Source organism: Hyaena hyaena, unplaced genomic scaffold (genome assembly GCF_003009895.1).
Source record: "Hyaena hyaena isolate Hyena2069 unplaced genomic scaffold, ASM300989v1 scaffold_236, whole genome shotgun sequence".
In the NCBI taxonomy this organism is placed as follows: Eukaryota; Metazoa; Chordata; class Mammalia; order Carnivora; family Hyaenidae; genus Hyaena; species Hyaena hyaena.
Genome location: NW_024080868.1, coordinates 276,131 through 298,280, shown reverse-complemented (window position 1 = coordinate 298,280; position 22,150 = coordinate 276,131). Strand labels below are relative to the sequence as shown.

General features: G+C 34.5%; 1 protein-coding gene across 4 annotated transcripts in view; it reads left to right on the top strand.

The window, feature by feature from the left end:
* The window catches only part of RICTOR (RPTOR independent companion of MTOR complex 2), a 120,954-nt gene that overhangs the window by 75,339 nt on the left and 23,465 nt on the right, over positions 1 to 22,150 (top strand). For all 4 annotated transcript variants that reach the window (XM_039244270.1, XM_039244269.1, XM_039244268.1 and 1 more), the window contains 20 exons: positions 296 to 363; positions 1,374 to 1,456; positions 3,075 to 3,162; positions 3,745 to 3,835; positions 3,946 to 4,012; positions 4,157 to 4,237; positions 6,995 to 7,095; positions 9,944 to 10,109; positions 10,416 to 10,517; positions 10,643 to 10,689; positions 12,114 to 12,249; positions 12,635 to 12,834; positions 13,053 to 13,179; positions 13,542 to 13,706; positions 13,910 to 13,986; positions 14,420 to 14,498; positions 19,864 to 19,973; positions 20,461 to 20,548; positions 21,498 to 21,590; positions 21,941 to 22,047. In XM_039244270.1, the coding sequence (XP_039100201.1) occupies positions 296 to 363; positions 1,374 to 1,456; positions 3,075 to 3,162; positions 3,745 to 3,835; positions 3,946 to 4,012; positions 4,157 to 4,237; positions 6,995 to 7,095; positions 9,944 to 10,109; positions 10,416 to 10,517; positions 10,643 to 10,689; positions 12,114 to 12,249; positions 12,635 to 12,834; positions 13,053 to 13,179; positions 13,542 to 13,706; positions 13,910 to 13,986; positions 14,420 to 14,498; positions 19,864 to 19,973; positions 20,461 to 20,548; positions 21,498 to 21,590; positions 21,941 to 22,047 (2,076 nt within the window). The remainder of the gene's footprint in view (positions 1 to 295; positions 364 to 1,373; positions 1,457 to 3,074; positions 3,163 to 3,744; positions 3,836 to 3,945; positions 4,013 to 4,156; positions 4,238 to 6,994; positions 7,096 to 9,943; positions 10,110 to 10,415; positions 10,518 to 10,642; positions 10,690 to 12,113; positions 12,250 to 12,634; positions 12,835 to 13,052; positions 13,180 to 13,541; positions 13,707 to 13,909; positions 13,987 to 14,419; positions 14,499 to 19,863; positions 19,974 to 20,460; positions 20,549 to 21,497; positions 21,591 to 21,940; positions 22,048 to 22,150) is intronic.

Genomic DNA, 22,150 nt, shown 5'->3' with positions numbered 1-22,150 from the left:
TTTCAGAAAGAGCAGAAAAAGTAGAACTAAATTAAAAAGTGGAATTTATAACTTATTTTAAATCATCATGTTGGGAATTTTAAATTGGGGTGGAAGTCAGTGTATAATTGGGTCATTTTTTTGAGGCAGATCTGATCTTTTTTTTTTTTAAACATGTTTTATTTCCTGTGTAGATATTTAAATGTTAGCTAATGATAGACTTTTTTTTCTAATACAGTAGAAGAAAATCACACTTTTTATTTTAACATTTAATTTCTTTGGTCTCTGCTCTTTGTCATCCCCACTCTTCAAACAGAGAAGACAGAGAAGCGAGGTTTCTAGCCAGTAAAATGGGAATCATAGCAACATTCCGGTCATGGGCAGGTAAGTTACTCTGTGCTGCTTTATAACATCCAGTAAGAAGAACTTGATTAATTTTTTAAATGTTAAATTACTATTGCAGCATCTGATTTAGGTGTTAACATAGTTTTAACTTTATATGTTATTAGAGTCAGAGGGATTTGTACAAGATTATTAAAATGAACTATATGTAAGTCAGTGTGTTAATGATTACCTGGGCAGTTACAAAGTCTTTATGTGGACATGAGCTTTCATTTGTCCTGGGTGAATACCCAAATAGAATTGCTGGGTCATGATGTAGGTGCATGTTTACTTTTGTTTTAAGAAACTGACAGACTTTTTCCCAGCATGCTCACACCATTTTATCCTCCCATCGTCAGAGCGTGAGAGTTCCAGTTGCTCTGCATACTTGCCACAGTTTTGTGTTGTCTTTGACTTTAGCCATTCTGGTGGGTGTGTAGCGGTGTCTACTTGAGAATGTTATTTGGATTTCCCCAATGACTATGATACTGAATAATCTGTACGTGTTTATTGGCTGTTCACATATCTTCCTTTGTGACATTATTAATGTACTTAAAATTGTTTGACTTCATTATCCCACTGAAAACTTTGATCTACATAGATTATTTGAAGTCTGTCAGTTACAGCCTTTTGTGCATTCAATAAATTTTAGAATTAAACTTTTAAAAGACCAAATGCCAAGCAAATTTTTCACTTCACTTTAGGTTAAGAAGCTATTATGTAAGAAAGACAGAACGGTGTCCTACTCTGTCCGGTATTACTTTCTGAAAACTCAGCAGCAATCAGGAGTTGGTAGGCAGTCAGATTTCATGAACTTTTTGGAGTATGAAACAAATAGAAGAAGGAATTTAAATGATAAAATTACTAGTCAGTAGAGGAATGTTACTGCTGACAAATAATAGCACACTTCTGGAAATTATTTGGAAGAATATTGTAGATTTTATATTATGAATGTTATAGAAATTTTTGAAATTCAAATTAATAATTTTTTTTCTCCTTTTTATCCTTTTTAGGTATTATTAATTTATGTAAACCTGGAAACTCTGGAATCCAGTCTCTAATTGGAGTACTTTGTATACCAAATATGGAAATAAGGGTAGGTAAAAGTTACTCTAATTGTTTCCTTGCTGGACTTTCAACAGAGATTACTTGTTAAAAAAAAAAAAGTACTTTAGGTGTTGCTTTTTCCTTAATCTATATCATAGATCATTTAAAAAATACATGAATAAATGTTTAATGCTTAGTTGAACCCCAAGGGTAATGCAAATAACTTGAAATACTGATGTTGAGGGCCGCCTGGATGGCTTAGTCGGTTAAGCATCCGGCTTCAGCTCAGGTCATGAACTAATGGTTCATGGGTTTGAGCCCCGCGTCAGGCTCTGTGCTGACAGCTCAGAGCCTGGAGCCTGCTTCAGGCTCTGTGTGTGTGTCGCTCTCTACCCCACCCCCACTCGTGCTCGCTTGCTCGCTCTCACTCGCTCTCTCTCAAAAATAGACATTTAAAAAAAAAAAGAAATAACTGATGTTGTTAGGAACTGTGGCTACATTAAAAGCTGGATTAAAATATGAAATCAATTATACTTTATTCATTAAAAAATGCAAATATGGAAGGGCATTCTCGTTGTAAAAGGTTCAAGCAGTCCAGAAATATACTTAGTAAAAAGTAAATACAGTATTTATCTTATGCCTTCTAACTTATGTTTTTACAATATGTAGGAGTGGTAGTTTTGATTAATTTTGGTTTGTTAATATTTATATGCTTATTGGATATATTCCTAAATTATTAGTACATAATAATTTATGTTAAGCAGCTAAAACAAATTGAAGTTGGAGGGAAAAAAATTCTTCCGTGGTTCTTCCTTTTCCACTTAAATGTTTTTGATTTTGTTTTTTATTTAAAAAAAATTGTTATTAACGTTCATTTTTGAGAGACAGAGAGAGACAGAACATGAACTGGGGGAGAGAGAGGGAGACACAGAATCTGAAGCAGGCACCAGGCTCTGAGCTGTCAGCACAGAGCCTGACGCGGGGCTCGAACTCATGGACCACGAGATCCTGACCCAAGCTGAAGTCAGACACTCAACAAACTGAGCCACCCAGACTCCTAAATGTTTTTGGTTTAATTGTGTTCAAAAGAATAAAATGTGCCCTTTTCTTGTTTTTCTTTATTTGAACCAAACCTGGAGTTGAAAAGTATTAGAAAATATTAGTCAAGGGTGCCTTGCTTAGTGTGAACTGAAAAGCAGACCACAGAAATGGAGGGATGTGATTATAGATGGAAAGATGTATAAGCAGGGATCTAAAGGTTGGGGCAGTTCACCTGACTGCTTATTACGTAGCAGATGGTGAAAGAACATGGTTTTGGGAGTCTGGCCAACTCAGATTTGACTCCTGGTTTTAGTATTGATAGCTCCATGACCTTGGGCAAATTACTTATAATCTGTAAATCTGTTTCTCCCATATGTACTGAAGTGGGGATAATAAGAGATTTAGTGGAAAGACTGAATCGTGTATGTAGCAAGTATGCTGTAGTTATCTCTTGTGTAATATAGGCCTGATATGGTGGTTTTCTAAAATACTGTAGTCTGTCTTTATCAGTATTTTATTCTGTGAATAGGATATTTAAAAAATCTTTTTAAATTTTTTTAATTTTTTAATTTAAATGAAGATTCATTCCATAAAAATAAATGGACTGTATTTATTTGCACTTGTAGCGAGGTCTACTTGAAGTACTCTATGATATATTTCGTCTTCCTCTACCTGTTGTGACTGAAGAATTCATAGAAGCACTGCTCAGTGTAGGTAAGTAATGAGGTACATTTGTATCTGTACCTATATTATAGTTTTTTTAATTATAATAATTTGTTCCTATTTTAAAATACAATAATTTTAAATTATGATAATTTGTTCCTATTTTGTAATTTTTTTAATTACAAATTTAAATTTGCCTTCAAAGGCAAAATAATGAAGTAAATATTGAATATCATCTTTTTATTGCGTCATCATGAAATTAATACAAAAATAAAACCTCAAATAAATTTCTAAAAATAAGAAGTTTAAAATTTTTTCCATCATCCTAGCTATTGCAAATGAGTAGTGAAATTAGTAGAAAGATGGAAAAATTTGAAAGGAAGAGAGGAGATAAGAAATTGATGTAATTCTCAAATTAGATTATCTCATTTTCATTTTCTTTTAGCCAAATGATTTAAGTCCCAAAATGAAATGTACATCAGGAAATCAGTTTTTTCTGAATGTCTTTTCAGTCTATTTATTTATTTAACTAACATTTTAAAACATTATTTGTAGCCTGACTAGCTGATGGTTAACTGATGTGTTTTAGTGATTTTTCATTTTTTTCTAACCACCTGATTTTAACTATTTTAGATCCAGGCAGATTCCAAGACAGTTGGAGGCTTTCCGATGGCTTTGTAGCAGCTGAGGCAAAAACTATTCTTCCTCATCGTGCTAGATCCAGGTAGTATTTAGAAAAAGGGTTCAAATTTATTATAGTTACTGTTTTCATGTTCAGTTATGTAATATATTGAACAGTAACTTAAACTGCTTCTGTGTTGTTTTCATTTCTAGGCCAGACCTCATGGATAATTATTTGGCACTAATACTGTCTGCATTTATTCGTAATGGACTTCTAGAGGCAAGACTTAATACACCTTAACTTATTCTATTTTATTTTTTAATTTTCTCTGACAAATTCTTTCAGAGCAACAGTCATACATGATGCATACATGTGTTCCTACATACCATTTTGCAACTATATTTTCTTTTCTTATTTTCAAAGGGCTTGGTTGAAGTGATAACAAACAGTGATGACCATATCTCAGTTAGAGCTACCATTCTTCTAGGAGAGCTTCTACATATGGTAAAGTTTAGCAACTCTGGATTATGTTTCATACCATTTACTGTTTTAATTTATAAAAAGGTTATTTTAATAATGTTACTTTGTAGTACCTTAGAAAGTAAATTTGCATTTTTTGAATGTTTTGAATGTTTCTCTTTGCGTTGCAAAGAGCCTTGATGCCTTGTATTTATCTATATATCTGTGTGTGTGTAGATATATATATATGTATGTGTGTATGTATGTATATTATGTGTGTATGTATAGGCTAGTTTTATAAATGGAACAAATGTAAAAATTAAAAAGTACTAAATATTTTTATACTTGCTTTTGATATTGACATTTTGAATCCTATAGATCTTAATGTATCTTAGAAAGATTTCTTGCCTGACAAGCAAGAAATTACAAAACTAGATCGTTCAATCAGCTAGCAGTGGAAATGATAATGGCAATCAGTGCCTGAATTTTATTTTTTTAATTTATTTTTTAAAATATAATTTGTTGTCAGGTTAGCTAACATAACAGTGTATACAGTGTGTTCTTGGCTTTGGGAATGGATTACCATGATTCATCGCTTACGTACAACACCTAGTGCTCATCCCAGCAAGTTCCCTCTTCAGTGCCCATCACCCGTTTTCCCCTTTCCTCCACTCTCTCATCAGGCCTCAGTTTGTTCTCTGTATTTAAGAGCCTCTAATGGTTTGCCTCCCTCTCTGTAACTATTTTTCTTCTCTTCTCTTCCCTATGGTCTTCTGTCAAGTTTCTCAAATTCCACATGTGAGTGAAAACATATGATATCTGTCTTTCTCTGATTTATCTCACTTAGCATAATACTCTCCAGTTCCATCCATGTTGTTGCAAATAGTGTCTGAATTTTAGAAAACTTTTGTGATAATTTTCCAAATAGAACTCCCTTGTTTGAACACATTTTTCTCTTCATACTTGTGGGTTGAGGTTTAGAGGGTGAGAATCTTTTTCTTTTTTTTTTTTTTGCTTTGATTTTGTGACATCAGAGCTAATAAGGTGATCTGACCATTCTCTACTCCCAGCAAATCAAGGAATGGGAGAACTGATTGTTGGCAAGATAGAAATTCCTATTTCTAGGTCACCTATTTGTTAATAGAATGCTAAATAGAAAGAACCACTTTGAGCTCACTAAGGAAGAAGTAACTCTGTGGCAGATCTTTTAAAATTATGTTCTGGTTTTCTCTTATTGGCAGAGTACTTGTTATTTCTGTTGTTTCAGGCCTCCCCACCCCTAGTTTTTTGTTTTTTTCCTCACATAGCAGCTGGGCTCTGTGAGTGAGATAAAGAGAAATAAACAGAGTTTAGCAACTGTCTTGTTTATCAGTGAGTTGTTCAGCCACGTGCTGCATTCTCCTTCAGCCCATCCATGGAGAAGTTAAATCATATTACAGGTTTCTCAAATCTGATGTTTATTTTCATTCTTAATATATCATTTCCTATAAGGTGATCAATGTCTAGAATTAGTTGCTTTTACATGAAGGAATTTTTTAATAAATTTTATCTGTTTCCTTCCTCCATGACCAGAATTTTGTGATTCCCTTGAAATGTAAAAGCTGATCATTTTTGAGTATATTGTGTTCATTGCTTATTATACTTAGATTTTCTGGCTTCCACATTTGATTCATTTACTTATCTTCATTGATAGCAGATTGAGTGGTGGGTTTTATTTAGAAAGCAGGATTAATTACAGCACTGGATCTAAGATTTTTTTTTTTTTTTGGAGGATCTAAGTTTTGGTATGTAATCCTTTTAAATCATTTAAGAATAGAATTTAATCAGAGTGGCTAAAATGAGCAAATCAGAGAACTCTAGATGCTGGCGAGGATGTGGAGAAACGGGCACTCTCCTACACTGTTGGTGGGAATGCAAACTGGTGCAGCCCCTCTGGAAAACAGTGTGGAGGTTCCTCAGGAAACTAACACTAGAACTCCCCTATGACCCAGCAATAGCACTGCTAGGAATTTACCCAAGGGATACAGAAATGCTGATGCATAGGAGCACATGTACCCCAATGTTCATAGCAGCACTCTCCACAATAGCTAAAACATGGAAAGAGCCTAAGTGTCCATCAGCAGATGAATGGATCAAGAAGATGTGGTTTATCTATACCATGGAATACTACATGGCAATGAGAAACAATGAAATCTGGCCATGTGTAGCAACATGGATGGACCTTGAGGGTGTTATGCTGAGCGAAATAAGTCAGGCAGAGAAGGACAAATATCATATGTGTGCACGTATAGGAGGACTAGGAGGAACTTAACAGAGGACCAACCGGGAGAAGAAGGGGGGAAATGGTGGGGGAAAGGGAGAGAGGCAAACCATGAGAGACTCTTGAATGCTGACAAAAACTGAGGACTGATGGATGTGGGGGGGAGGGGGGATGGGCATGGAGGAGGGCACTTGTGGGGATGAGCACTGAGTGTTATGTGGAAACTAATTTGACAATAAACTATTTGTAAAAAAAAAACAAAACAAAAAACAAAACAAAAAGAATAGAATTTAATTGGTTACTTCTTAAAAATGATAAGGTTATAATAAAGGATCTATGAAATTCAGAGTTTAATTAATGTGAGTCCGTATCTTTATTCTGTCTCATCCTTGTTAAAAGTAGATAAAAATTATAAATAAGTTTGTACTAGAAAGTCGTTAAGTTAATTTCATGAGTAAAACCTTTAGTATTTTATCTGTGGGTAGTCTATAACCAAATATTTCTATTTCTCAACTCTTAAAAAATGTTATGTTTCATTTTAGGCAAATACAATTCTTCCTCATTCACATAGCCATCATTTGCACTGCCTGCCAACCCTAATGAATATGGCTGCATCTTTTGATATCCCCAAAGAAAAGAGACTGTAAGTATCAGAGCTCTGTAGCAAAGATTGTGTCTGATATATTTAATACCCACTCAGATGACCTTCTCTTCTTTTTAAATTCTTTTGTTTATTTTATTTATTTTTATTTTTTTAGGGAAGCCTTGTAAGTAAGAGGAAAATTAATAGTATCATTTAATAATTTGTATTTTAGGCTACCAAGTATTATAGCTTAGTAAAATCAAGATTTTCTAGCATATTTCTGAATAAAGACATAGACTCTCTACTTCATCATTAAAGTTAATGGTTGAGAATTTTTTGGACTATTTTATGTTTTGAGCAACAATTCAGTCTCTTTTTTTAATGTCTAAAATATTTCAAGTTTATAAAGCACAAAGATTAACAATGTATTCTTTTGGGGTGCTTGGGTGGTTCAGTCCTTTAAGTATCAGACTTCCACTCAGGTCATGATCTCACGGTTCATGGGTTCGAGTCCTGTGTCGGGCTCTGTGCTGACAGCTCAGAGCCTGGAGCCTGCTTCAGATTCTGTGTCTCCCTCTCTCTCTGACCCTCCCCTGATCACACTGTCTCTCTCTCTCAGAAATAAATAGAACATTAAAAAAAAAAAATTAAAAAAAAAAAAACCAATGTATTCTTTTATATGTGTAATTAAAAATGTTGTAATTTAGTAACCCATACTGTAGGCATTGAAGTAAACTAAACTGTTAATACTGAAGGAGATACTGCAAACAGAATTTATAACCCAAGAGTATGGTAATACAGCTTTAGCTTTGGTGGAGTTTCAGTGCTAATAATAAAATATAATTTAAAAAGTAAAGAAGAAGCTTGATTGGAAAGTGCTAGCAGGAATCATTTTCATTTGGTTAAGATTATGTCTACCCCAGGGGTGTTTACCTCCCTCCCATTTTTTTTATTCTGCCTATTATCACAGAAACCTATATATTTGGAAACCTATTTTTTTGGTAACGTTAGTACAATACAGTTCATTAGCTATTCAGAACTATGCATTTTTATTAACAGTTACACATTTCTTCGAAGTTTAGTTAACTTTTGGGTGCCTAGGTGGCTGAGCCGTTAAGCATCTGACTTCAATTCAGATCATGATCTCAGATTTCATGAGTTTGAGTCCCACATTGGGTGAGCAAAAGCCCCTGCTTTGGGTGAGCTGTGCCCTGCTTTGGGTAAAACACATGCCCTGGGTGAGCCCCAATCCCCCCCGCCCCTCTGTCCCTCATGAGATTCTCCCTCTCTCTCTGCCCCTTGCTTACTTGTACCCTCTCTCTCAAAAAAAAAAGTTTCTTAAATTCAGAAGTACATATATGGGCCTCACTATAAATAACTAATCTTCTATTTATTGATGTTAATTCTACCTATGAATATACTATTATTTAGTAGATTGAAGATCCCTAAAAGCCATTAGGGATTATCTATCTCAGTTCTAACTCTAGGCTTCCAATAGCATTGATAGCTTTTCAACTTTTTTTCTTTTTTAAATGTAAGTAGTCTACACCCATGAGGAGCTCGAACTCAAGACCCTGAGATCAAGAGCCACATGCTCTACTGACTGAGTCAGCCAGGGCTTCCGTTTCAGTTTTTATTTTAGTAGTTTCATGATGGAAAATAGATTTCCCAAAGCCTGGTAGATCTAAACTCTCTGGATCAGATTATGGCCATGAATTTTAGGGTTTATCAAGAATTCAGATTTACCGTCAAAATTTCAGTAATAATAGTCTTCTAATGGCTTTTGGGTTTTTTGTTTTTGTTTTTAGCTCAGCAAACTCTCTTCACTTATAAATATTTGCTAATCTGAACACATCTCAAGGTTTTTAAATTTTAAATCTGGTTTGTATTTACCAGAACGTCTGGAGTTGAGACTTGATTGCCACCAGATTCTTGAAAACTCTGCTTTTATGCACCACAAACAAGGAATTAAAAACAATTTGTAAAAGATACCATTTACAGTTGTAGATGCAGAGCAAGTAGAGACTGTACAGGGTGGTATTGGAATCATCGATTATCCACAGGGAGTGGAAATGAAATATTCCAGCCTCATACCATAGATAAAAATTAGTTTCAGATATATTAAGGATTTAAATGTGAAAAGCAAGTTTTATAACTTATAAGAAAGTAGAGAACACTGGATTTCAGACTTTGTAGTTCTTAAAACCAATATAAAAAGTGCCCACTACCATAGGAAAAAGGATTAGGAAATACATACTTAGTTGGGTCTAAATAATTACGTTTCTTTTTTTTTTTTTTTTTAATATTTTTATTTATTTCTAGGAGAGAGAGAGAGAGACAGCGTGAGCAGAGGAGGGTCAGAGAGAGTGGGAGTCACAGACTGAAATAGGCTCCAGGCTCTGAGCCGGCAGTCAGCACAGAGCCCGACGCGGGGCCCGAACCCACGAACCGCGAGATCCTGACCTAAGCGAAAGTCGGACGCTTAACCGACTAAGCCACCCAGGCGCCCCAATAATTACGTTTCTTCATACAAATGAGCAATGTTCTTCATATTTTTTTCCTTTGTGGTTCCAAATTTGATTAAAGGATTTACTTTTTAGTAACAATCTCTGACCTTGAATTTATATATTTTACTAGGGTAATTTACCAAGTTGATCTCTTTAAAACTTTGCTAGCTTTGGGCCCCTGGGTGGCTTAGTCAGTTGAGCATATGATGTTTGATTTTGGCTCAGGTCATAATCCCAGGGTTGTGGTTTGAGCCCTGCAACAGGCTCTGCACTGAGCATGGAGCCTGCTTAAGATTCTCCCTCTCTCTATCTGTCTTTGACTCTCAATAAATAGATAGATACATAGATAGATCGCGTAATGCTAGCTTTGCTACGGAATTAATTCAGTTTTTTTTCATTAGGCGAGCCAGTGCAGCCTTGAACTGTTTAAAACGCTTCCATGAAATGAAGAAACGAGGACCTAAGCCTTACAGCCTCCATTTAGACCACATTATTCAGAAAGCAATTGCAACACACCAGAAACGGGATCAGTATCTCCGAGTTCAGAAAGATATATTTGTTCTTAAGGTACCGACATGAAACACTGCAGTTTTTGTACTTAGTTTCCTAATTTTTAACTGATGGATTTTAATATGCATATACTTGCTTGAGTTTGCAGTTTTGTTCATATTTATGGATTTTCAAATGGCTTTTCAGTTTTATAATGACTAGGTAGTTTAGAGGTATGTTTTTATAACTTTTTAAAGGTAAAAAGCCTTCACAATTCATTCTTAAATGAAAAATCTTTCTTTATATTTTTCAGTTTTGTACTTAGTCTTCTCAATGTGATGATAATTTGCCTTAATTTTCCTTATTACTTTCTGATGGTCTTAGGATACAGAGGAAGCTCTTTTAATGAACCTTAGAGATAGCCAAGTCCTTCAACATAAAGAGAATCTTGAATGGAATTGGAATCTTATAGGGACCATTCTTAAGGTATGACAGGATACTTCTTAGTCCTGACTTGATTGGCTTCATTTTTATTACGTATTGTAATTCATCATAATTATGTTTGGGAATTGACAAATACATATATGATCTAACATACTGTGTTTTTCTAGTGGCCAAATGTAAATCTAAGAAACTATAAAGATGAACAGTTGCACAGGTATGTAACGACTGTTTTGGATTTAAACCGAAAGATGTTAGATTTGAATTATATTATGCCTAATACCCGTGAAAAGTAATAATTGGTATTTTAAAGATATTTATGTACATTTTAGTGGTTGGTATTTAGTAGGTATATGTATACATTTTTGAGTATAGTCTTATAACCCAAAAGCATCAGCTAATTCTTTTTCTAATTATTTATATTCTGGCTTTAGTTTTGGAACACATGATGTACTTTAGATAAAATTTTCTCAGATTGGGGTAATAACAACCATATAGTAATCTTAGTCCTAAACATGTGAGAGTGACATAATAAGGACATAGTGTTTCCCTCCCAAAACAAAGGCCATTTTTACTGTTCGGCTTCTACTTGTATTTGCATCTGACTTTGGAGGATTATCCATTTGTCCTTCTCTTTACATTTCCCTTAACCAAGTTGATGTTCTCCACACTCTTTATAAAACAAGCCAGTGTTCGTGGTGTCCGCAGTACCTCAAGCTGTGTGCTGCTCCCTGGTACCCTGTGCATTTGGATTGTTCTGAGTTTAGGCTAATCAATTACCAGTACTGATTTCATTTAATAAAAGGGCCTTTACTTCATGTTTTTGAAAAATTCACATCCTTAGCATTATTATTTGGTTGTACTCATCTACTCATAATATTTAATTTAATATCTATAGGTGGGACATACATGAAACATATAAACTTATACCGGAATAAAGAAGCATAGCACTAACTTCTCATACTGCTTGAGAACAGAGATGAAGTCTCATTCAACTTTCTTTCTCCACATCCTGGATTTGATACCTATGTTGGGCTGGATTATAGTGCATGAAATTATATTGAACTAAGTTAAATGGAAGCTTAGACCATAATGTTGAAATATCACTAATTGTACACATTGCTTTATAAATTCAGTTGCCTGAATTTTACCTGCAACTTTTATGCTTGGCCTTTTGTCTAATTGTGAAAAACTGACAGAATTGTAGCATGATACATTATGCTTACCATCACATAGTGTAGGATTATTTTATAGAGTCATGGAACAAAGTTGGTCACAAAATAGAGTCGAAGAAAGCTTATGTTCAGGTGGCTGCTTTATATTTATCCAACTTACCTTCTATCTAGTTAGGTTATATCTGCATTTTTCCGCTAGCATCTTTGCTGTCTATGAGTTCTTTCAGCCATCTCCCCATAGAATTATTTCACATAGTGTTCTTGACAACTAATGTGTTTTTTTGGTTGTTTTTTGTTTTTCTAGTGTGTGTGTTTGTGTAATGTACCAAATACATTTATTCCTTGCCATTTACTCTAGTGGTTTAAACACAAAACATATTCAAAACCTTGTATCATAGGCTATGATTAAGATTTTAAAATAATTGTTTGGTTTCTTACTTTGTTGCTAATTTTATTTTGATCTTAGGTTTGTGCGAAGACTACTTTACTTCTACAAGCCCAGCAGTAAATTATATGCCAACCTTGATCTGGATTTTGGCAAGTCCAAGCAGCTCACAGTTGTGGGTTGCCAATTTACAGAATTTCTTCTTGAGTCTGAAGAGGTAATAAGCACTTTGAATATTTTCCAGAGCAGATGTTTTTCATTGAATTTGGCCTCTTCCTTCTATTTCTCAGTATGCATATGTTGTATTTAGAAGTGTAGAGAATGAGCCCAGACCTAGATTTGAATCCTGACTTTGTCACTAGCTAGTTTTCTGACTTGGGATGAGTTATGTGCCTTCTACTTGAAGACCTGTTTTTTTCCTTGTAAAATGGAAGATAATATCATCTTCTTGCAGCATTGTGAAATGAACAAGTACTCAGTGATTGGTATCTGTTATTAGTAACTTCATCATTATCTAAATTTTTTGGACTTGATTACAGTTCATTTTTCTAGTTACAAGCAAAAGTGCTTTTCCAATAATATCATAATGTATTTTCTTTTAGGATGGGCAAGGATACTTAGAAGATCTGGTAAAGGATATTGTTCAGTGGCTCAATGCTTCATCTGGAATGAAACCTGAACGGAGTCTTCAGAATAATGGTTTATTGACTACTCTTAGTCAATACTACTTTTTATTTATTGGAACACTTTCTTGCCACCCTCATGGAGTCAAAATGCTGGAAAAATGCAGCGTGTTTCAGTGGTGAATATCCCTAGATTCTGTTTCAAAATATACCTGAACTTTATTTTTAATGTAGTCAGATATGGTATGCTTTTTATTCTGTGTACATGTATTTAAGCTTTATTAAAAGACAAAAAAAAAAGTTATCTTGGCTGCTCTGTTATTCCATTTTATGTGATATTTGTCATTGAATGCTTTTTTGTAGAAATGCTTATTTATATATTTCTCTCTTTTTTTAGTCTCCTTAACCTCTGTTCCTTGAAAAACCAAGATCACTTGCTGAAACTGACTGTTTCTAGCTTGGATTATAGTAGAGATGGATTGGCGAGAGTCATCCTTTCCAAAATCCTTACTGCAGCTACTGATGTGAGTATAACATAGGCAATAAAACTGTAGTTTTATAATCAATTAATTCAGTACTTCATAAATTTTAGCCAAGCAGAATTAATTATTAATTCTAAGAATGTGGGATGGAATTTTAGTTTACTTTAAAGTAGGAGTTCCTCCAGGGGACTATGTGTAGGACCCATGTTTTTTCTCTCCAGGGAAAGAAGCAGTAGATTGAGACAGAAGTATTTTATTTACTAGACTAAAACAATATATCAAGGGCTAAACCATCAGTTCCAGTTTTTCTGCCATCTTCAAGTAGCAAAACTGTCCTAGAACAAAGTCCAAATTGACAATCCATGCTGAAGTTATTTTTAAAATATTTTCATTTATCTTTGTAGGCCTGCAGGCTGTACGCAACAAAACATTTAAGAGTATTATTGAGAGCTAATGTTGAATTCTTCAATAATTGGGGAATTGAATTATTAGTGACCCAGCTACACGATAAAAACAAAACAATTTCTTCTGAAGCTCTTGATATTCTGGATGAAGCATGTGAAGACAAGGTGAAGGCTTATTATTTTATAATAGAATACTCAGACATGAATTTTTCAATTATTTTAATTATTAAATTAATTTTAATTATTAAAATACTCCATTTTAATAGAAAATTAGGTAAATTATAATGTGCTTATCATAGCCATTTTGGAAATGGAAGCTTTACTATCTTTTTGTGATTGTTGATTTGCCTAACAATCACCTCTTTTAGGCCAATCTCCATGCTCTTGTTCAGATGAAGCCAGCTTTATCTCACCTTGGGGACAAGGGTTTGCTCCTCCTCCTGAGGTAAATATCAAGTAAATTTTTCTTATAATTATGATCTTGTTGTATTCTCTCTAGCAGTGTATTTTAAAGCTCTATTCAAATCCAAACAGGAAGCACTCTAAAGAGTTTAGTATTAACTTCAGAAAGAGGTCTATTTCAGAATCATAGACAGCCTTTAAAACTGAAAAGTCTGTCTTTTCATTGTTTTCCTTAATGTTTCTTTTACATTTCTGTGTCTTCTCATGATTTTCATGACATTTTCTTTACTGTGATGAGATTCATATGTTTTTTTCAAGATCATGAAAATTTATTTTTATTTGACCTTTTACTTTCAGGAAGGAGCTATTCCTAAAGTCTTTTAGCTTCTTAAGTATAGTAGTGTTTAAGATATTTTAGCTCCTTACACACTTGTAGTCAGACTCTGTGTTAAACTACTGCTTGTTTTAATTTACAGATTTCTTTCCATTCCAAAAGGATTTTCTTATCTGAATGAAAGGGGTTATGTAGCAAAACAATTGGAAAAATGGCACAAGGTAACTCTCTTTTGATGATTGTTGGTATGTTTTTATATTATGGAATAGATTTATGAATTTAGAGGATTTTTCATATCAGTGTTTTGAAGCTAAAAAGGTCAAATACTTAAACATTCGTATGAAGTCAGGTCTTAAATTCTATATAAATACTTGTATTTATATTTACCCTTTTAAAAATTTTTTTTTATGTTCATTTATTATTGAGACAGAAACAGAGCATGGATGGGGGAGGGCCAGAGAGAGAGGGAGACACAGAATCTTCTGAGGCAGGCTCCGAGCTGTCAGCGCAGAGCCCAATGCAGGGCTCGAACCCACAAACTGTGAGATCATGACCTGAGCTGAAGTCAGATGTTTAACTGACTGAGCCACACAGGTGCCCCTATGTATCCATGTTTTTAAAACTAGAGAGCAGTCATTTTATAGTGAACTATTGATTTTGTGTACATCCTATTGAGATTTTGTTTTCAGTTTAATTGATACAATCTACTGATACAATTTTTTAACCCTACTTAACTCATCTCCTTTATTCTTATTCTTGGGTCCCTTAGATAGCCCTTTTAAGCTACAGTTAAAACAGTTTTCCTAAATGAAGTAAGAAAACAGTTCTGCCAAGCAGATATAATAATGTAAATAAACTTTATCTTAGTATGCTAGTTTATGTAATCTGAGAACAGACTTCCTGCTGTTTTAGATAATGGGGAAACCTAGTAAGAAGGGAATAATTTCAAGTTATTAGAGAACTTCTTAGCTTTTCTTTATTGGTCAGTACCTTGATTTTATTTTGTTTGAAGCATTATAAATTGTCAAAGCATCTTAGAAACCCATGGATAATCAGTCCAACTGTAAATAATTTTTAGATTTTTAATCTTGTCAATCATTTATATGGTCTGTTTTGAACCGTATTTCACAAGAAGTTCTTATTTAAAAAGTAACTATAATTCTAAAACATACTTAAGGCATGAAGTCTTCAGTAATTGGTGGAGAATTGAGATAAGGTGTGATAGTTTTAGTTCATAAATAGAAGCTATTTAAACAAATTACCATAGTAAAATCAGTCACCTTATACAAATTACAGTATTAGAAGATTGCTTAGCATATCTGGGATGGTACTTTCAAATAATAGGTATAAAATATAACAGCAGTCACAAAGGCATATGCAGTGTATAAGGAAACAAATGATTCTGCTTTAGGGATTAGAATTAGCGAAAGAAAATGTTGGGTGGGCTCAGGAAAGCATATGATATTTGGAATGGCCTTGAGGAGTAGGTAGGTAAATAAGTAGGAAGAAGGGTCTTCTAGGCTGAGGGAGCAGACATCTGTATAGATTATTGAAACTTCAGATTTGTGAAGAAGCTATATTCCAGTGTAGTTGGGGCTAGGATAAATGTGGAATGGCAAGATGAGGCCGGAATGGGCCTTACAAACCATATTATGTCATATTAAGGGATTTCAATTTTATTGGAAGTGGGATTATTATAGGTGTTTAAAGACTAATCATGATCAGAGCTGTGCTTTAGAAACAAGATAGGTCCCAGGGTAGAGGTGGAAGTTTGATCATCAAAGGTAAAGCCTAGAAATATTGAGACCAGGTAAGAAGCAAGAATTGGTAAGAATGTGAATTTTAGTACTACTGAGATTGGATAGGCAGGGACATATTTTCTGAGTGTTTTTGAAATAAGATGGTACTGCTCTGTGGGATGACCAAGTGATGATATCCAGAAAATGTTTGGAATTGTGGATCAGGAATTCAGACAAGTGCTGAAGATGACAATTTGGGAGTCATCTGAAACCTGAAATGAGTGAGATAACCAGAGAAAATGTAAAGGATAAAAAAAAGAAAAAGAACTGGAAATTGCTCCTTAGAGAACACTCTGGTTTAATGACAGGAATAGAAGGACAAGGACAGTGAGAAAATTGTCAGAGAGGATGTGGTCACTGAAGGATCCTTCAGTAAGGAGAGGCCAGGGGTCACATAAGATGAACAGTAGGTAGTAGGCTGTTGAATTTGACAGGTTATTGGTGAATTTCACTAGAACATTTTCAGTAGAAAATTACAAACACGTGTTGAATTGCAGTTACAGTTCATTAGGCAGTAAATGGGAGGTGTAAAAATAAAGACATAATAAATAAATAAAGTATTTTCAAGTATTACCTTCTTTAATCCTCACAGCAACCGTACGAAATAAATTTTTTATTTCTGTTTTGTGAATGAAAATTTGGAAGCTAAGAACAGTAAATTTTATCCTAGAGGAGTAATTTATCCCAGCTCACAGAGCTTGAAAATAGCAGAACAGGGATACTTTTTGATTCCAAAGCCCATACTCTTTCCACTATATTCGGCTTCCTCCCAGTATCTTCTGGCGTGCCAGCATGAACTAAGTCTGTCTCTTTTTCAAAGTAATCAAATTCGGGCCAGTAAAACATTAAAAATGTATTCACTTTAATTTTTCTTTTAATATTTATTTATTTTTGAGAGAGAGAGACACAACATGAGTGGGCAAGGGGAAGAGAGAGAGTGAGACACAGAATTGAAAGCAGGGTCCAGGCTCTGACCATCAGCACAGAGTCCAGTGCGGGGCTCAAAGCCGTGAACCACATGATCATGACCTGAGCCAAAGTTGGATGCTTAAGCATTGGAGCCATGAGCCAACCAGGCACCCCCAAAATTTGTTCAATTTAAAACTTCTCCCTACCATCTAGGCCAAATATAAACTTAGAAACCTACAGTGGAGGGAGGATCTGGTTAATATTACTCTGCACATTCCCCTTTCTGGTTTGGGGCCTCTTCAGCTTTGGGGCAGGAGGAGGAAGAAGGTTGCATGGGGCCAAGAACAGACTTATTCAGATGGTACAGTTGTTATCTGGTCTATTTAGCTTTGAGTGTGACAGATTTCAAATGTTAGTTCTTTTACTTGAGGATTACTTTCTTGAATTTCTCGAAGACCTCACCACTGTGGATGTCTCCTTTATAGTTCCCTTGACTACGGTAGGGCTCCTCTGGCAGCCTACTTCTGTTGCCTCCTAGTAGCTAGAGATCCACCCCTCAATTGGGGTTTTCTTGCCCCTCCAGATAGGTCCTTTGGGGCAGAATCATCAAGATGACCCAGATCAGAAATTCAGTGCATTTCACAGCTATAAACCATACCCCTGACCTTTGCTAGTGTTTTCCAAATGAGTTCCCTGGTCAAAAGACTAACCACATGAATATAACTACTCCTGCATAAAGCCCAGAATATCTGCCTTAAGTAGACTTTTTGCACTAAGATTTTCATATATGCAGCGGAGTATAATAATAGTATAGTGGAATAGTAGCAGTAGTAATAATTACAGTGTTCTATAATGGTATGATATAACATAATCAAAACTTTGTATTACTGTTAACAAAGTAAATATGGAACCTAAGGAAATACAGAAAAACCATTTTAGAGACTCTAAGTAGAGAGTTTAGGTAACCCACCAAATTCAAGTTGTCTAAAATGGCTTTGAATGAAAAATGTCTTTCTGTGCCCTTATTCTGTCATTTCTGAAGGTAATGTCAGTTAACGGCTTATTTTGTGTGCATTCAAAGATGTTCTATACATTTATAAGTACATATTATTTGTTTAAAAAATAAAAATGAAGGGCACAGTTAAGCGACTGACTCATGGTTTCAGTTCAGGTCACAATCTCACAGTTTTGTGGGCTCGAGCCCTGTGTCGGGCTCTGTGCTGACAGTACGGAACCTGTTTGGGATTCTCTCTCTCTCTCTTTCCCTCTTTCTCTGCCATTCCCCCACTTGAACAGTCACTGTCTCAAAATAAACCTTAAAAAATTTAAATTAAAAATACAAATGAATTCTATTTATAAGTGTAGATAAAGTTAGGTAAGTTTTCATTTAGCAGTATATCTGCCATCTTTTCAGAGCAACACATGTAAATGTAGCTCATTCTCTTTTTTTTAATGTTTATCTATATTAGAGAGAGAGAGATACAGAGTGCAAGTAGAGAAGAGGAGAGAGAGAGGGAGACAGAATCTGAAGCAGGCTCCAATCTCCAAGCTCTCCGCACAGAGCTTGACGCAAGGCTTGAACTGATAAGCCATAAGATCGTGACCTAACTGAAGTCAGATGCTTAACTGAGCCACCCAGGCGCCCTTGGCTCATTCTTTTTAATGGCTCCATAATGCTTTCTGTGAATTGACTTTGATAACCCCTCTTGTATTGACGTTGTTTCCAACTTTTTTTCTTTTGTGAACAGTGTTTGTTGGATATTCTTGCATATATCTTTGCATACTTGTATAAGTATTATCTCTAGGAATACATTTTTTTTAAGTTAATTTATTTTGAGTGAGAGAGAGCGCACGTGCGTGGGAGGTGGGGCAGAGCAGGGAGAGAGGGTGAGAGAGAATCCCAAGTGGTCCCCAAGCTGTCAGCACAGAGCCCTACACAGGGTTCAGTCTCATGAACTGTGAGATCATGACGTGAGCCGAAATCGAGTCAGACTCTTAACTGACTGAGACAACCAGGTTCCTCTTTAGGATAGATTTCTGAAAGTATAGTTGTTGAGTCAGAAAGTATGTGAATTAAAATTTTTTTGATACATTACCAAATTGCCTTCCAGAGTGGTTCTACCAATTCCTTCTAACCTGTTTAAAGTGGAGATCTCTTGAAATAAAGATGCGAGTGACTGACACTCAGTTTAAAGAATTTAACTGGAAGTTTTCCAAGTTTTAGTTGGAAAAATTTTTACATCTGACTGGATGTAAATCAGTGGGGAAAGATGTTTTTTACCAAAAGGCACTAAAATGGTTTAATTTCCTTTTTTAAATTTCTAGTGAATATCTTCAGGGTTCGATATTAAGAGGCTAGTTTTTGTTTATTCATATTTAACGGGGAAAGGAATTTAAATAAAATGAAAAGCAAATTATTAACTTAACTTGTATGGACTCTAACATATTAATTCCAGATGGGGATAAAAGTATAAGCAGAAGGGCACCTGGGTGGCTCAGTTGGTTAGCGTCCAACTCTTAATTTCAGTTCAGGTCATTATCTCACCATAATGAGATTGAGCCCCATTTTGGGCTCTCAGCTGACAGCATGAAGGCTGCTTGGGATTCTCTCTCTCTCCCTCTCTCTCCCTGCTCCTGCTCACTCACTCTGTCTCTCAAAATAAACTGAAAAAAAAAGTATAAGCAGAAAGTTTTTGGGTATAGTAGACCATTTGCATTCATAATACTTTGTTCTACCCTGTTTAAAAATTTCTTAAATTTCCTGAACAGATACTCACTTTTATATTTATGCTTCCAAGATTTGCTAGGTACCTAACATATTATGATTCTCGTGAATGTAATGATACTATATATAACTAAGACAGTATTATCTTTCTAGGAATATAATTCAAAATATGTTGACTTGATTGAGGAACAACTTAATGAAGCACTTACTACTTACCGAAAGCCAGTTGATGGTGATAACTATGTTCGTCGGAGTAACCAAAGGTACAGACTAGTTAATGGAATAATTTATTGCTTGTCCTCAAACAAAAAAGCTAGTTTGTAATAACTCTTTATTGTTTGAAGTGTTCTGAGTACTTGGGAATTTTATTTCCTGTACTGTCATGAAAAAATGTTAAAGCATAGCATTGATTGCTAAAAAATTCCAGTGTCATTCCTAACATGCTGAATACCATTACTGAGCTAATTCATATACCTTTCATGCTCTTACCCTAGTCTATTAGTTTGAGGCCAGCTAAACTTATTTTTCTAGAGAAATTCTCATGCTTCTCCACCTTCATATTTTTTTGTATACTGAAGGATTATATCTTTATCTAGTACTTTAGTAGTAGTACTAATAAAGTATTAGTACTTTAGTAGTACTTTAAAGTAGTACTTTATTAAAATGTCTAGTACTTTATTAGTGGTCCTTGTTTTAATTAGCATATTGTAAATAAGTCAGTAGGTATATCAGTATTCTTTATTATACTAGATTACAGCGTCCTCATGTCTACCTGCCCGTACACCTGTATGGACAACTGGTACATCACAAAACAGGCTGTCATTTGTTGGAAGTACAGGTAAAAACATAATTTAATCATTTTAAATAGTTAGAGTGGTAGGAAAAGTTCTTAGTATTGCTGAAGTAGTATCTTTGCAAAAACTTCTCAAAAGCCTTAAAGTTAGTGGCATAATTGCTTTAAAAGCCATCTATCTTATAACTGATGTAGGCATTCTGTGTTTGTAATCCTTAGACATATTACTGCCTTGCATGCCTTTCCTTTCCCTGACTTAGGTGCTCCCTTTTGCATAACTAATATGTTACATAGAGTGAGTAACCCACTGAGTTCTGTCCTTTATATTTTGGGGGAGAAGTTTATCTCTTTAGTAAAAATATACCGAAAAAGTGAATTTTTTTGTTCTTATTGGGAAGTTAAACTGAACCTGGAATAGATTTAGTTATCTTTGCTGAGCAACAAACTGGAAGTATTAATTCCTGTCTGTGCTTCCCTGTTCCCCTGTACTTCATGAAAGGTAACAGGATTAGTCATGCAGTTCCTGCCTTCCTACTCAGCACACCAAATTTATGGCTGTAAATGTGTCTTGCTACTAGGTGTTTTCAATAAATGTAACCTTTTCCTTATTTTATAATTAGATATATAAGTATCTGTGTGTTTCTTCTGAACAATAATATCTATGCAGTTTATGTTTATTTAAAAGTTTTGCATAAATATAGTCTGGTGTCCTATTTTTGTATTATGTCTGTGAAGACTTCTGAGGCACATATCTTTATATTTGTGTTTTTAATTCACTAATACTGTTTCCTGTTTTAAAAAATGATAATTTTGGCTGAAATTTTTATAATACTGGATACCAGGTACTTTGTTAAGCACTTTATATGTAATAATTAAGTCATTAAACCTTTTGAGACAAACCTCTATTTTAGAGATTAGGAAATAAAGTATGGGGAGATTAGATAACTTGCTCAAAGCCACATAGCTTTCTTTCTTTTTTTCTTTCTTTCTCCAGAATATTATTACCGAACTCTGTCATAATGTTCGTACACCAGATTTGGATAAGTGGGAAGAAATTAAAAAGCTGAAAGCATCTCTTTGGGCCTTGGTTTGTAATAAACACTTCTATAATATTTTCATCATTTTAAGACTTTTCTAATTTTCCCATTAATAATAAGAATCATATTATTTGGATTTGTTCTCAGATTAATGTTCTAAGACCAAGATTGTTTCTGCCCATTTTAAATATTACTTTTAGGCTAGAAGACAGATGATTAAACTATTAGTTTTCTTGCTAACAAAAATGGAACATTGATTTCTGAAGTCCCTTATTTGAGTTTTTTTTCACATTTTCCCCTCATAGATGGGGTTAATTTTTTGTTTTTGGTACCTTTCCAAATTTCTTGAAAGAGTTACTCTTATAAATATATTTGCTATAAGTGATTTCTTTTCTTTCAGGGAAATATTGGCTCATCAAATTGGGGTCTCAATTTGCTACAGGAAGAAAATGTGATTCCAGATATACTAAAACTGGCAAAGCAGTGTGAGGTTCTTTCAATCAGAGGGTATGTTATTTCACTCATAAATCTGTCTACTTTATATATATTATTGTTCACAAATGGCTGTGAGGGAAGACTATTTGATGATTCAGTGTTGTCCATTAGAACT